General features: G+C 32.1%; 1 protein-coding gene across 8 annotated transcripts in view; it reads right to left on the bottom strand.

Moving 5' to 3' along the window:
• LOC148603231 (ATP-citrate synthase-like) overlaps positions 1-17,568 on the bottom strand; it is a 52,773-nt gene that overhangs the window by 25,225 nt on the left and 9,980 nt on the right. For all 8 annotated transcript variants that reach the window (XM_088553611.1, XM_088553612.1, XM_088553609.1 and 5 more), the window contains exons 2-13: positions 17,136-17,292; positions 16,877-16,999; positions 12,148-12,210; positions 11,196-11,294; positions 10,211-10,302; positions 8,217-8,296; positions 7,097-7,227; positions 6,234-6,352; positions 5,834-5,970; positions 4,389-4,450; positions 4,038-4,155; positions 3,465-3,610 (exon numbers count right to left, since the gene is read on the bottom strand). In XM_088553611.1, the coding sequence (XP_088409737.1) occupies positions 3,465-3,610; positions 4,038-4,155; positions 4,389-4,450; positions 5,834-5,970; positions 6,234-6,352; positions 7,097-7,227; positions 8,217-8,296; positions 10,211-10,302; positions 11,196-11,294; positions 12,148-12,210; positions 16,877-16,999; positions 17,136-17,282 (1,317 nt within the window). In that variant the 5' untranslated portion in view covers positions 17,283-17,292. The remainder of the gene's footprint in view (positions 1-3,464; positions 3,611-4,037; positions 4,156-4,388; positions 4,451-5,833; positions 5,971-6,233; positions 6,353-7,096; positions 7,228-8,216; positions 8,297-10,210; positions 10,303-11,195; positions 11,295-12,147; positions 12,211-16,876; positions 17,000-17,135; positions 17,293-17,568) is intronic.

Below are 17,568 nucleotides of genomic sequence, written 5' to 3'. Positions count from 1 at the left end.
TAAACACAATTCTATTTATAGCTAAAACAAGTACATACTATCTTTAAAAAAAAAAAAAAAGATACCCGACACAGTAAAATTTTGTTTTTTTTTATTTCTAAGTTTCTACATTTCTTTCAAGCAAACAACACATGGCATGCAATTTTTAAGGTTTCGACAAGTTTTTTTTCTAACGCAATTCCAAATTTTTGATACAGATTTTTCGAGTTATCACTAAGTTATCAATATTTGGCCAATGGGGGAAAAGAACTGTGATCAGGTGACTTGTTTCCATAAAAGAGCGTCCTAAGGTCAAAGGGTAAAAAGCGAAATTATGCAAACTGCGTCAGAAAAAAACAATGCCATCACATATTACTACATGTAATAGTATCTATGCTGGAAATCTTAAAAATATTATCTCAGACCTATGACCAAGTGTATTCATAATGGTTACATAATATATGGAGAAAAGAGTCATAAATTCAAAAGTTACCAGGATATAAAATGTAAATATTGCTATGTTTCCATTACATTTGGAAAAAAAAATGAACAAATTTTTTGAAGATCCTTGTAGAAAAGTAAGGGGTTCAGGTGTGATGCTTTTTGATCTAAAAAACTTGAAAATCTTAAAAAAAAAATTTAAAAGAAGTAGTCAAGACACAAAAAGACATTTGATGAAAAAAAAGGTTCTTAATTTTTGAAAGGCAGATTTTGGTAATTATTGAACATACTCCTTCTAAAATCAACATCGAATCTAAGTTACTACAGTACTGCTGCTCACAAATGCCAACTGTTCCTAAATCAAAAAGCAGAATTGAATTCTTTGAGAAGTTTTATTGATCAACTTCCTGTACAAAAAAGTATAAAACAGTTCATGTATTTTGATGTAAAAAACCTAAAAACTAAACTTTTAACCAAAACTTTAACATTCTAAAGTACAGTCTTTGTCAATGAAGAGAACATATTTCAGTGATACAATACAATTATACATGTACATGCTTACTACCACAATATTTAGTAATGTGATGGATTTAACAAAACTTTGTAAGTGTAAAATCAATGGTACCTTGAGCTGTAACAGTCCCAATTTCATGTAATGACTGACTGTTAACCAACTCTTTTGAAAGTGATATTAAGGAGGTAGACCTAGGGTAAGGGACACAACTCTTACAAATCATTAGAATGTTTGTATTCAGCATTTTATATCAATCTCATGTAAGCATCAAAGTAATTTGGACTGATTTCATTCTGTTTCAAATGAAAGATCGATAGGCTTCGGTGATATTGAATATTTCAAGAGTTATGTCCCTTACCCTAGGTCTACTTTCTTAATGTTCGCTAATTATCCCTAATTTAGCAAGGAAACATCTAAAAAATGTGAACCATTATCCTAAAATGAAAAAAATATGTATCTGCTGAAAAAGATGGGTTACAATACCATCAATTCTACACTTACAACTTTTTGAGAAATTGTCCACCATACAGTTAGTAATGTTATCTAAGGTGGATTTCCATTATTGTAATGGATAAGTTGTTAGTACTTTATATAATAAGCTAACATCTGTGACTTTCATAAACTTGTTTCTTGATTCCCTTATCTGAGTTGTTAGGGACTTTTGCTTTTCAGTCAATTTGTAACCTAGCTTGTCTTGTCAGTGTAAACAATTAAATCTTCTGGTTTTTAATTTGTTTTCTTGATTTACTGTATATTTTCATGGCAAGATACATGTATGGACATGGTCTGAATTTTGAGCCAGTTCAAAATTTTTTTGTATTAAAATTAATGATTGCAAATAAATTTTAAACTATACCAGATAAATTGTATGAGACATTGCAATGCCCTACAAAACTGTCTTATATAAATTTACAATATGTCAATGTCTTGTACATCTGAATTTTCATGAAGCTGGACAAATTTATTCTCAAATTAAAAGAAATATATGACATTCACATTGAAACATGTAAAATACTGTGATAGACACGTAAAGCAAAGAAAAATCATCCAATCAAAGCAATTTTTTTTAAGTCAGATACAAGAGGTAATATACCTACATATGAGATTTAGAGGTTTTCTTATCAATTTGACATTCGGACAATAGATGTATAACATCAAGGGACAAGCCCCGAAGCCAACAAACTTGAAAAATAATTAAATCTGAGAAAGTTCTTGACTTCTATGGTCACTCCAATCAAAGTCTAAGGATACCGTGAGGTCACTAGCAGTCAGAAGTTAGTTCTCAGACTTACGTAATTTTTTTCAAGATTTTTAAGGTACATGGGGCCAAAGTCTGACGAGTTAAAGGCCATGCCAATTATATTTTAGGGCAGGTAGTATTACTAAAGGCTTGTTGAAAAGTTCATGTCATTAGTTACAGGTAACAAGAGAAACAGATCAAGTCACAGTGATACAACTAAAAACATAAGGTCGTATACATCAAATTGCTAGGTGATACATTCATGATGAAAATAAAACATTACCTGAACAACCTAAAAATAAATATCATGGATTTAAAATTAAAATCAACAAAAATCTATTAATAACTAAAATGAAGGGAAAATAAGCCTAAATGAGCTGATCAAGCAGAAAACAAGCTTTGAATAATGAAAGTAGACTTACTGTCTATGATTTTTTTTTTCTCAAAACTGACCCCTCTTTAAATACAGGATTTTAAAGAAAATTGAGCTTTGACAAACTTTTTTCAAAGGTAAATTGTCTGCTGATCAGGGTAGTCATGAGTATCAAAAGCACTGGCAGACCTCAAATCAAATTGTTTCAGGCTTTTTAAAAAAAATTTTTTTTGCATTTTCAGAAGTTCAATTCACATCATATTCTGCACCAATATTCCTGTATTGTTATAAAAAGTAGCTTCATGTACAATAAATCATTCAAAAACAGTTTACTATTAAAATACATCTAAAAAAAATATGGGACAAACATAACATCAAATTAATGTCTAAACAATATTAGATGAAATCAAATCTAAATCCTGATATGTCAAATAATAACAGGCAGGTTAACAAAAATTATTTAACATTATAAGCTTGAAAATATGAAAATCTGATAGAATGGAATAAACTCATATCATGCACAACAGATAAGATCTGCTAAAGAAACTGGAAAATTTCACACTAACAGGCTGTCAACTTGCCAAAATGATTAAGCCAGCTTATTTTCAAAGTGAATCTTTACATTCAAATTCTTTTGGTTCAAATTCATCAAAATTCCCATTAAGATTTTGCGAGTTAAAGATTAAATGAGGTACACACATCATTTTTGCAATTTTGATTCATTTGTTAAAATATGCTTGAACTTACTCAGTGCTACAATTTTCCACTTCCTTTCCTTAAAAAAAATCCAGTATTCTTTGTGTTACCATTACTTTTCTAAATCAAAGCTTTTAAATGTTCATGTAAACATAGTGAAATACCACAATTTATCAATATCACCAAAGAAATTATTCATAACTTTTATAAGTAATACTAACCCCTCCAGTAGGCAGTAAAAAGTTGGCTGTAGTATGCATCTGTTTAGGGGACTGTGGTATTTCTTTTTTACCAAGGGCCATACTGACAATTGAGGTCATGTGGGTCTCTGGTCCAAAGACATGGATAGATACCCCTAGTGTGTTTCCTGAGGTAGAAAAACAAATATACTGTGACAGTAGAAAATAATGCACTCCATAAATTCATAACAACATCAACAGATCTGTTTATGCTACTTTAAAAACAGACCAACTGTACTTTCAGTCGCAAATTTATGAAGATGAATCGTAAAATCTTGAACTTTGTGCCATTTTAATATGGGTATTATGGAGAGATTCACAATCCATAGAGCATAATTTGCAGTAAAATTTCATATAAATCATGGTAAAATCATACTAATAAAAACCTCCGTAAACATAGCAGAAGTTGGAATTGGAAGTTAATATACAGTAAAAAAAAAAGAATCGTCATGGTAAAATCTGGATTTTAAATAGTGGAATTCCCCTAAAAAACAGAAGAACATCATGCCTGACATCTAGTCATGTTTTCAGTAGCACCTATTCAGGATATTTTACCTAGTTCCCTCATAATGCGTAGTCCCTCCTGATAGTTTGGTCCAGCCCTTCTAACATATATAACAACTTTTCCCTCTATCAATTTCTGCTGATACTCTCTAAAAGCTCGAACTATTCCCTGTAATTAATTTTTTCAGACATTGAAATTTTTTTATTAATTTTGTTTGCTAAATAATCCATCACTTCAAACACCAATAATAAGACTTAAAACTTTAGATAGAAAATATTCAGAAAAATCTATTTGCTGTTCTTTAAAAACATTTATAATGAAATTTCATTAAAAAAATTGTATTCAGTATATTGAAAAACTCACATTTTTCATTGTATTGAAAATTCATAAGTTCAACTTACCTTGAATGTGGCAGCTACATTTGTAAAGTTGGCAATCCCCCCTCCAACAATAAGGATTTTACCTGAAAAAAAAAAAAAAGAAATACATAATTCATCAGTACCAACACATAAATTTCTATTTATCCTTTAACCGCCTACATGTACATGTACTTACTAAACAGCTTTTGTTATGTCAATAATAAATAAGTAATCAAGTTACAGTGAACAGAGCGATGTAATGAGCAGAAAATTATTCACATCAGACTTAATTTTATTATAAAACTTAAAGAACTGAGTACCCAGTACATCAGAAACATAATTTCCTCACTATCCCTAAAATATAAACAGGATGTGACACTGTCACACACAAACCAATTTAGGCCAAAAAAAAAAGAAAAAAAATGTGTTTATGGTGACCCGACCGACCCTTACTTGATCGCCATGACCTTAACTTTTTTTATCAGCAATTTTCTAAAATTCCGGAAATTCCCACCTATTCCATCACCGGTACCAGTATTTATCCTATTAAACAACACTGGCGGCCTCCAGTGCCAGCACTGTCAGCAATTCAAAAAGAAAACTAGCTGATAGACAAGCATGTGCACCATTACAGTGTCTTCTGTTATTCTCTATTAGTCAAGAAACTACAAACAAACCGATCAACTAACTCTACTTTTTTTTCAGCATGTCACAGTAAACACACATACTTTTTTTTTGCCTTACCGAAAGACCAATTCATTACGCTATAATATAAATATCAATTCAAATTTCAAATCCTTTCATATGAAGGATTGGCTAGAGATTCATTAAAAAACCCAAATTAGATTGCTATGAAAGCAAAAAGGATATTGTTGCAAATAGGCAATTGAGGAGCAGCAAAAGACTGATACATGGTACAACCTATTAACGAGGTAGACCTAGGGTAAGGGACATAACTCATGAAATCATTGATATATTTGTATCATATTCAATTTCTCTAAAGTCATTCAAACTTTCATATGAAACAGAATGAAATCAGTTCAAGTTACTTTGATGCTTAAATGAGATTGATGTAAAATGCTGAAAACAAATTCCAATGATTTGTAAGAGTTGTGTCCCTTACCCTAGGTCTACCTCCTTACGCTTCATATAATTTCTATGCACAGTTGCTCAGATTTTTGCAAAAAAAAAAATAGAAATCCTTAAAAGCCTCAAAATATGCAAACAGGAATTTGATGTGAGACCAAGTTGAAAATTGTACACACAGTGCAATCCATCAAGTTGATGCTAATTACAATTTCATATTGTTTCCATAGAGGGTTGCCAAGATTTAAACAATGAAAAATTATGGAAAAGAAATCTCAGGTACAGTTAGCAGTAAAGCATAATGGTCCCCAATACCACAGACCATGGACTAATAAATCTTCATTCTAGAACTCCCTGCAAGACAGGAAAAGGCTGAAATTTCATATTATATTATTACAGACCCTCTGGATGAATTTCTTCAGTCATAAGTCCTAACAATGTTTTGGCATATTCATATGTCTGTTGTTCACTAGGAGCTCCAGAATATTCTCCATAATTAGCCAGCTCTGTTGCTCCCCCTAAATCACAGATGGTATCTCTGAAAAAGAATTAAAATGAATGTACTTTATACATCTTTTATCACATTCAGATATTCTGTGAATGCAGCAAGTATTGTGTATACATTCATCATTTTGATTTTTTGGAAACCTTGACAAATATTTGTTCCAAGTGGCTCCTCTAATAAGTGAAGTTGCAGAGAAAACTGTTACTAAAAAGTTGTAGACAGACCAACAGACAGTTGGACACCATGATCACTATAAACCTCCCACAAAAACGGGGTATAATAATAATTTCACTCACGCATAAATAACAGAAGCACCACCACCAGCTACCATGGTCCATATTCTGCCAGTTTTGTTCAGGATTGTCAATTTCAAGGAAGCCCCACTTTTAGCATCCAGCTCAGCAATGTATGCTTCCTATAAAAGATTCAGGAATAAAATCTCAAAATAAATTCATCTATTATGTCTTATGATAAAGCCAAAAAGATATTTTTTTTTTTGTCAACATACAAGCCAGCAAAAACTACATTTTTACTATTAAATTTTTTTTTCTAGAATTGGTAACTTTATGTGCAGCGATGTGTTATTAGGGAATAACTGCAAAGTGGAAATTTGCAAAATCAAAAGTAAATAAACAGTAAAATAAAAAAAAAATGAATGATAAAATACAGTTTTGTCAAAGTGGAAACATATGAATCCACAGAAAAATCACATTTCTGTATACAGGAGATTACTAAAGGCAGATCAATGAACCAATCTAACAAAGCAGTGACCCCAACTTCATAGATATTTAAACATCGTAGCTCAAATGACCTTGAAAACGAAAAATGTCATGATCAAATCAATGTTTACAAAGGCATTGATGATGTAACAGGCAATTTTGGATTTTTCAACATTATGTTAATGAAAAATAAAAAGTAGAAGAGATGACAATGTCGATCTAAACTATAGGTAGACTGCCTGTTAAATACAGCACTTTTCAGAAAAAATAAGTACTAAAAGCCCATATTGAAAACCACATGTGAACTTTTCACATTCATTAAAAAGTCCCAGATCTTCTTTAAGACCTTGTCCAAATCAATTAATTCTAATTATGTTCTTGAACCCATTCATCTTTCACCTTTTTCTCTTCCTCTCTCTCTAAACATTTATGAAACAAACCTCTGGTAGAGCATCCCTCCCAAATGGAGGAGGGAATTCCATGTCACCCCATTTAGCCTTACACAGATATTCAGCACACTGGTCTATCTTAGCTGCCAAGTCAAGGACATAGATTTTTCCTCCAGTGAACACTGAAAATACAAATAGTTTTCTTTGAACATACACTCATACATGTATAACTTACTATCAATGCTAATAAGATACATTTTATGAGTCAGTCAATACTACATGCATTTGCATTTTTAAAAATAAACTAATCAATGCTTGCTTCAAAAAAGAATGAGTATGTCCTGTCTCTAACATTTGTTTATCATTACACAAGCTAAAAAATCTTTTTGTTTTGATAAAAACCTTGTCATAGGATCATCATTTAGCCATTTAAACTAACTTTCTATCCTGCCTCCAAAATATCAATAAAATTCAAAAAAATTAAATAAATTTATTCCCGAAATACTTTGACGTAATGACTTTAAATCTTCAGTCAGTATCATTAATTAACAAATTTACCCTATAAATGTAACTTAAATCTCAGTTCTGATACTATTTCCCTCTTCTAGGTTCATAAATTGTGGTAGTAACCAAATTATGTAAATAATTCAGTATTTACCAAGTATGTAAAATAATTCTGTACTTACCATGTGGATTTATTTCTAAGCATGTAAAATAATTCAGTACTTACCAAGTGGACTTATTTCTAAGCATGTAAAATAATTCAGTACTTACCAAGTGGACTTATTTCTAAGCATGTCAAATAATTCTGTACTTACCATGTGGATTTATTTTCTAAGCATGTAAAATAATTCAGTACTTACCAAGCGGACTTATTTCTAAGCATGTCAAATAATTCTGTACTTACCAAGTGGATTTATTTCAAAGCATGTAAACTATTTCTGTGCATACCAAGTGGATTTATTTCTAAGCATGTAAAATATTTCAGTACTTACCATGTGGACTGATTTCTAAGCATGTCAAATAATTCAGTACTTACCAAGTGGATTAATTTCTATGCATGTAAAATAATTCAGTACTTACCAAGTGGATTAATTTCTAAGAATGTAAAATAATTCAACACTTACCATGTGGATTTATTTCTAAGCATGTAAAATAATTTGGTACTTACCAAGTGGATTTATTTCTAAGTATGTAAAGTGTAGATCTTTGTATACTGTATACAATGATGAGATAAACTGTGACAGGCATCTTAAAGTAAACAAAATATACATCACATTCAGTATTTGAAACATGTCCTAACTATGGGATAGTCGATGAGCATACATAGAACACGCTCAATATACACTTCTGCAGGGAAAATTCTTTTGTTCTACCCATCCCTACCTCATGGTGTATATTGAGCATGCTCTTAAATTTACCACAAAAGGATCTATTATGATAATGTTTGGCTGGCTTTTGATTGGAAAAATGTAGAAGTTCATAGACAATGAACTGATGAGGTTATTTCTGGTGACAAAAAGAGCTCAGTTCCTATCACTGATTTTTAAGATGCTTATGTATTGCAGTTTTGAGAAAAGGGTTTCACTATTTTAAGCCATGCAAGTTTTTTGGGTTTTTTTTGTTGACTCACAGACAGGATAAGGCAAAAGTACAAGATGCTCTCAACTAGAAATGCTCCTTAACCATAGTTTAACAAAAACTAATGGAAACCGAAATTTCTGGTAAATGTACATTTCTGTAGATATCCAAAAAGTGAAAGACAACTTAAAGTTGGAATACAAGATGAAAAATGCTTAAAGGAGAAGACCATGTTATTGTGCAAGTCATGAATATTGAAACTAATCTGTTAAATATTCATGAAAATTAAATTGAAACAAAATAATTTCCTTTTCTTAATTAATTAATCTAGATTCATAATTAGGAAATTTGAATTTCCTGTGCCTATGGGCGCCACCATGATCAGTTGAACTGTGACGTCACAAAGTCAGTTTGAAAAGAAGAACTCGCAAATTTGGGACTTTTCCCCTATAATTTCAACCCAAAATATATAGAAGAAGAGATTGAGGCACAACATGTAAGCAAATGTCAGACATCATCTACGAACAACAGGATTTACAGCCAGATGACTAGTTGTAAGGAACATCATATGGCTACTTCCAAAGAACGTTCATGTTGCTGGTAAAAAAAAAAACTTTAAGAACATTTGTCTTTTATCATTCTTGCAATCGTAAGCTTGACAAGTCATCATGTTTGGTGATTAGATAAAAAGGATCATAGAAATATTTACGGAATATTCTTTGTTTACATATTATTTGCAGTACTTGTATCAGTACCAAACCAACTTCGTGATGTCACGAGCTAATCAGAAGCTATCGGTAAAATTCAATAAAGTCTATGATCTTCCTTCAGATAAGAGAGTTCTGCAAGATGGCTATCCACTTATATTTCAAGGATTTCGAACTTTGCATAGCCATGAGCATTTTAAAAAGCTCATTTTGCATTAAAGGTTATTTATTTTTGTTTACGTGGGTACAATTTATCTTAAGAACATAACTTAATGCAAAGGTGGTCTTTCCCTTTAAGTTCACAGTCCATTGTATTATATAACTAATCAAACCAAAATCCCTGATAAATATACGTATCTCCACATAGTGGTATAATTAACACTGTATAAAATTTCAAGTAATATAGGAGGAATTATTTGCAAAGTTATGCAAGACAAACAGGCAGACTGAAACCTATTTACAATGTATAACCCCTAAAATTTGTTAGTGTGGGAGAGTAATCAAGGGAACCAAGGTAATAGCGGTAATCAAAATAATGTAAAACAGGGACAAAGACCAGACGTGGAAAACAGACATACACAACAAAGAACATAAAGTAACCACAATCATACATACAAAGTAACAAAAGCAAATGAGCAACTCAGACTACACTTAAAACTGGGAGCATGGACCAGGTGCATCGGTAGGGCAAGCACCCTCTGCTTTTCTAGAAACACCTGCAGAGTTGGGAAATAGTAAACAAAGTCAATGGCACTTTATGAGATTGTTTGCTACTTGAAACCTATAAATTGTATTTGCTTAAAAAGCAGTTAAAACTGTAAATATAGCAACAACAAAGGAAATATGTTTTCTATAAAGGTGTTAGTCCTATACTTACTGCTGACTGTCTTTAGGGGCATTGACAAGTAACTTAGATTTAATATTGTCTTCTGTAAGATCAGTGCCTACTGCTATTTCCAGCTTTACTGCCTGTAATATAATAATGATTTCATTGTCAGGTCATTTCATTCAAAAAATCACTATTTCCCATAAAAAAAATCCTTATTTCCCATTAAAAAATCCTTATTTCCCATTAAAAAATCCTTATTTCCCATATAAAAGAAGTTTTCTTTGCTTATTTTTATATATTAGAAATTAAATGAGTAAAACCAAAACTTCTATTGGACTTAAGAAGCTGTTTATTTTATGGAGGTGTTTATTTTATGGAGGTGTTTGTTTTATGGAGGTGTTTATTTTTCACAATTCTGAATTGCAATTAAATTATTGAGAAATTTAAGAAGATGTCAAGAATTGACAGCAAATTGACAGCATATCTAAGATGAATCATCATCCATTTAAATGCCATATTAAAAAAAAATAATAATAAAAAAAAAAATATCTTCTTCATTTTTCTTGTGCAATAAAAACAAGAAATTAACTTAGTAGGCCTTAGAGCATTAAAAAAAAAAGACTTCATGTCTCTTGACTCTTAAGGATGCAGTGTAAGCAACATCTTAAATACATTATGTAGTGGCTCTAAAACATGTATGGCTCAAAGTTGATATATCAGAAAATGATGTATGTAATTCAGAAGTGATTTTTTGTTGGTGCAACATAAAAAAGTTGTAGTTCAAGTACAAACAGCCCTGTCCCTCATAGACAGATCCTAAGATAATATCTAGCTCCATGCACCAGCAGACGTCTGTATCCTCCTTTACCAACCCCTGCACACAAGCTTTTAAAATTCCTCAGGCATTATCCAATTCAAATGTAGTTTGTCTATTGGAAAAGATGATGTTATACCATTCACTGGGAGAGCTTGCTGCAGTGTCTAGTGTGAGTTTAGAACGTTACATGCTGTTCTGAGTCTTATATCATATTACCTTAGCATCAACATCTCCTATATCGATACCTCCTTCATGATGGAACAGTATGGTATCAGCTGACCGTTGGCTGTATATACACACATAAAACTCTTCATTCTGTAATAATCAATGATTCAAATACTACATGTATATAATTATTCATTCTATAAAAAAAGGTGTAAGCAATGAAATGCAGTTGGTTTTCTTAGCAACAAAATGCTCCATGTGACAAGGCTGGATATCATTGCAGACTTTAAAAACCTTTCAAGAAGCAGTCTTAATAAAAACTGGACAGGTGATTCATACATGTATATGTCAAAAACCTACCAATTCACTTTTATTTCTTATTCATTCAGAAACAGTTACAGAAAACATAACAAGTCTTAGTTTGTCATTTGGTTGTTGCACTTGTGAGATAAAAATGATAAAGATTGGACATGAATTTGGGATTATGGCTCAACATTCTAGATTTAATAGGTTTGAATGGAAGATTTGTTAATTTTCTAAAATCTACAGAAAGCCAGGGTTCTCAATAAGTTTTAAAGTAGGCGGAAGAAAATTAAAAGTAGGTGGCACCATTGAGGGCCCTCATTTACCAAAAGATACCTAAATTTTTTTAGCAACAAAATAGCTGGCACCAATGTCAAAGTAGATGGCGAAATCGCTGGTTGCCGACACTTATTGAGAACCCTGGAAAGGACTTTAGTTTCATAAGAAAAAGGAGCATGCATATTGGAAAGATTTTGTTTTCTGCACCATGAAATTGATGATGAATTACCTGTACCATTAGAAGTATCTGAATTTTACATTGATTGGTACTTAAACAGGTGGGACAAATATCTCAAGGGGGTTTTTAAGTTACAAGTATGATATTGTTAATGAATAACAATAAAAATAATCCAGCATTAGCACCTTTAATATCAGAAAATTGACATTTTACAAATCATCAATAATCCATTGGCCTGCTCACCTGTTGGTGTTGTACAAATGGTTCTATTATGAAATTCTTCAGTCTACCTTTAGAAGCTCCTATCTGAAAAAGAAATAAAACATTTCATGAACAGCTGCACAAAATTGTATGATGGGCCTGATCCAGGCCTGGTCCCATGTCACTTGGTGATTAAAATTTTATACTCTGATTTGATGAATTAAAAAAAATGAGTTAAAGGAAGTATTTTTTATCAGGAGTAACTTTCAGCTTCTATCACAAATTTATAAACTCCCTTGAATTGTATATGAGATACTTAACCTATGTGAAGATGGACAGGTGTATTACATAATACAATGTACATCTGTGAAAAGAGAAGTGTAATCAACTATCCAATATTCATTTACCTGAATAATTTTCAATCAAGTTGTGAACAAGGATCAAAATTACTTGGTAATTGTACAGGTAAGTTGTAGTTCACAATAGCTAAATCAAGACAATAGCAAGTGTATTGGGTTACAAACACTAAACCACACTTTAGTAAGCCTTCTATGAACCCACATGGTTCCAGTCATTCCTCTTGTTATAAAGATCTAGATTTTTATGCTTTAAGGATAGAAGTTATGGTCTCACTAACCACTTCTAACATTTCCATTACTTTACATGTTAAACAAGTAATTTTCAATGTTTCACTGTGAATTCCCAGGACAAATGACACCTTATAGTTGCATACCATTACAAAGGTTGGAAAATAAGGCTTTCAAAATCATTACTCTAATGGTACAATGACCATAGAAATTCTTCAAAAAATTTACTTGAATAAAAAATACTGAAAATCAACCTTTTTAGCTTTTCTGCTATCTGACATCATGAAGGCAAATAACTCACACATGTAAACAATATTCATACACCTTTGTAGTAAATAACATATATGATTTTAAAGTACAAATTCTCAGCTTTATTTTGACTACTTTTAATCAGAATACACACAAATAATGTACTTACTATGCATAGGTCTAGGTTCAGTGTGATTTTGGTACTACATGGGGGTGGCCATTTGACCTGGAAGTGCTTAGTGAGACCTAGAACAATTTTTGAGTTATGACCCCTGATTCATGATGAAAATTGAAAGCCCATAACTTTCAAGGAGCTACAATCATACAAAGTATCATCAAGACCTCAAATGTCAAATGGTTTTCAAATCATGGTCACAGACTACCAATTCAACCAATGAGCATTTGGAACGTACACAAAAATAGTCCTACGCAGAAATTACCCCTGTTCCTCATAGTGCTATGAAAAAAGTTCTCATCTCATTTAAAAAATTTAAACAGTTTCTGAAAAGAAAAATATTTCTGTACATTTTGCTTCTTGTGATGTGAAGCCTAATCTCCATAATGATTTCTAAATACACCCCTATCTTGTGAAAACACTGGGATTTCCCATGCTATTCATAGACACTTCACTTCTGGTGACCAGTGCTGCACTGCAAGTCTGCTAACCCAACATGCCATTCTGAGGATTGTGAGCTGACATATGTAGAATCATGCTGATATATAGTCCTCTGCAGGTTAAGGTTAAGGTAAAATCCAGAGAAGCCATTGAATATTGTGAAATTAGCATAGAAGCCTATGGGAAGTGGAATTAGTGGTTTCTAGCCTTAAGCCTGAAATAAGTTGCCAGTGCAGGAAAGAAGAATAAGGAACAATTGACCTCTTTGAATTCAGGAGGTCAGAGGGTAACAAATTATGAATACAGATGTACTGCATAGACGTTATAGTCTGATGAAAAGAGCATTTTTCAAACTGAAGAAGTCATTATCTGTATTCGTTGCGATGTATTAAAAGAAAACCTGACGTGACAGGGTAGCCAAAATAATAACAACCAGCACAAGGACTATTTACATCAACAGTAAAATGTCAAGCTCAAACTCAGTCAAAATATCACTTCAATTCTCATCTCCCAGTCATCTATGGAAAGTTAACAGAGACAACAATATTGATCATCCAGTGAAGTTTTCACATAGAAAATAGGGTAACATGATCACAGTCTATTTCTACAAAAGAGATTGTTATTTCGCATCACAACACTAAATTACTAACATTATCTTCTGTGAAAACCTCATCTCAGAATCAATAGTTTCTTTCTTAAAGAGAATGTTGCAATTTAAGCACAAATAAAATATTTCTCAGGGTGCAGGTTGATACAACTGCAGAGGTTGATACCTAAACAGTTGGTGTAAATATGATGACACCATTCAAGCTTCATATACATGTATTATCTAAATTGGGACAACCTCCAAAATCAACCCCATCTCACCTACTGCAGTATGATACCTTCTGGTACAGTTTCAAAACATCCATTCACTTATACAAGGCATCAAGATAAAATATTTGTTTCTAGTCCCTTTTTCCTAAACAGTTCAAGCCACAATCTTCAAAATCAATCCCAGGCTTCATTTCTGGATATAGCACTTGTCAGTTGAAGTACAAGTTTAGTAGAGATCTGTATACTTATACTCAAATTATTATCCAGACATCAAATGTCTACAGATGACTTGATACAGTACCATAATATGAAGGCAGAATGTTTATGGTTGTATAAAATATTTCAGTGTGAAGAAAGAAACTATTGGTGTGTTGGTCTATTTTCATAGTTCTAAATTAAATTGCTAAAATAATGCACATCAGTTGGAACATTGTATAAATGAAAAGAGCCTATCAGTCTTAAAATTTGCAGAAAGAAATCATCATATTTGTATATTTGTAAGTTACTATGACTGATATTTACTGGAATCTGTAAGAATCAGACAAAATTAACCGGTAAATCATGCTCAGGCAAAATAATACCGGTAAATCATGCTCAGGCAAAATAATACAGGTAAATCATGCTCAGAAAAAAAAACATGCAAATTTAACAATGTGGGCACACAGTTTATGGTCTTTTGAAGACCAATGGACAATTTTATCATCTTCAAAGATGCAGAAAAGCAAGTTCAAAATTACAATGGGGTGACAGGAGGAAAAGTGATTATCTCCCTTTATTGATGAAATTGCAATTCATACCTCAAATTACTGACACTTAAAAAAGAAATGAATGCCATTTCTGCATTTTAGGTAACATTTTGAATCAGATTTCATGCAAAGACTTGTGCCTTTTTTCCACCATGATTCATCCACTGCCTGACTCTTACAAAGAATAGCACTTACCAGTAATTACAACACAGATGCAGGACAGAGAGATTATATTTGCAAAGAAAGTGTTGATTTGAATTTTAAATGTAAACATAAAGATTCATAACAAGTCTGATAATATGGAAATGCTGTCCCTTCAAGCATAAAGTTGAAGTGCTAAAAATCATTAAATGAACTCCAATAGTTAAAGAACTTGTCGCAGAAATAATTTATGTCCTCAACAATCATTTATCAATTCTAGTTAGCTCCAAAATTATTTCAGTACCTCATCAAACATTAATAAATAGTTTCTCAGCCTCAATAAAACAAAATTCAAAATAATTTGTTATAGATTGAACTGAGCAATTTCTTCCAGCAAATCAGACCCATCCAACCATAAAATTCGGGAAACCGTAATTCCTAATCTACATCCCTCTATTTCCGTATTGACCCAAATTATAGATTTTTACATAACTGTTAAGAAATCTCAGACAAAATTATCCCAATCAATGGTACAACCTTAACAAATATATTCCATACTAACGGAAATTTATGGTTTGATAGAACTTAACTTTCTCTGTGTAGAGTTAATTTACAGGATTAATCAATAAACAGTCTCCCTGGTGGGATGATCAATCATGTCTTTTAAGATTCTTTAATTTTACTGTTGACAAGTACTCAATAGTGTTTTAAAAAGTTTCAAGAATTTTCTTTTAAGCAAGTGCATACAATGTATATGAATGATAATAAAAATATACAGCACATAATATTCCTGTACCCCCTCTTTTTCAGTCTTGTAACTTTTAAGCTCCATAAACACTATAACAACTGTTAAGATAACCTTGAAGCTTTTTTTGGATTTCGACACAATATGTGAACTAATGCATAATGGTAAACAATAAAATATAAATATTCATCAAAAGATGATGATTGGGGTTTTTTACAGTCTTAAGACTATCCTACAGATCTCCTACAACCGCCCTCACAGGATTCTGTTAGTAGATGTGCATTAATAGTTGGAGGTAGCAGAGCCAATCTTTTGGGATACCTGACCAAAGAACTCAGAGTATGTGCTACTAGCGGCTGGGCTGCTCTGTTGACACTCTGGCCTACTCCAAGACCCCACGTGAGTCCGAGAGCGTTTTCCCACTGTTACTATTTGGGAGTACGTCAACGTGTAGACTTCGATCAAAAGAGACAGTTATATGCTATATATGCATAAGAAAATTCTTCAACCTGATTTTTTGAAAACTAGAAATACAGTGAGCTGGGGTTCCTAGAATGTACCAGTTACTTTATTAGAACTCTTAAAATGTGTGCTAAACCTGTTAGTTGGCTTACTTTCCTTGCAATATTTTGACCACAAGTCCTTTACTCAATGCCTCATTAAAAGCATTTTAAAAAAGTGCTCTATTTGAATGGAATAACTTTTTTTAACTAACTCAATTAAATTATTGTTTGTTTGCTTCCTTTTCCAATGATCAACCACCAAACTGTAAATATACCTGTACTTACCAAGGCTCTTTAAATATACAATAAATCATAAATTCACTTTCTCAGGCACTTCATGACAGAGACAGCTGTTTAGGATAACTTACATGGAATTCCTTGCCCAGTTTGTTTCCCAACCATTCTCTAACTCCTGCATAATCGGCACCAGCTTTGATAAGACCAAGTTTTCCTCTTCTTTTAATCAGCTGATCAGGTTTGCAGACAAGTTTCTGAAAAAATAAAATGAAAATTAGAATATAAGTAGTTAGAGAGAAACCTGTAACAAAAATGACCAAAATATACTGCCAACATTCAAAACAGGCGATATAAATTTACAAAGAAAACATGACTTCTTCATACATGTACCTCAGATGACAGCCATGGGTGTTGTTCTTGGAGAGCATCAAGATTTGTCTCCTCGGTAACTATAGCATATCTATTCCTTACAGCACCAGAGAGAAACTTGTTCAGGAGTTCTTTCCCTTTGGCTTCAGAAATTGCCTTAGCTGACATGACTCAACACCTACAACAATATAAGATATAATGTTTAATGACTATTTTTAGCACCTTGCATTACCAATGACCAGTCTGTCCTACAGATTACAGAATTAATGTGAAATACACATACAACAGGATAGACCAATAGTAAAAAGAATGTTACTGTACACGATCTTTTGAAAAAAAGATAAAATTTCTTTAAATCACAAGAAAACTTCCATATAGTAGTATAAAATACTGTTTTTCTTATCACAGAAGTCAATATATCAAACAAGAGGAGAGCCTTTGTGACCAGTAAATG

Source organism: Perna viridis, chromosome 11 (genome assembly GCF_037379345.1).
Source record: "Perna viridis isolate PV_CMFRI_1.1 ecotype Kerala chromosome 11, ASM3737934v1, whole genome shotgun sequence".
NCBI classification, from domain to species: Eukaryota; Metazoa; Mollusca; class Bivalvia; order Mytilida; family Mytilidae; genus Perna; species Perna viridis.
This window is presented reverse-complemented; position numbering and strand designations above follow the sequence as displayed.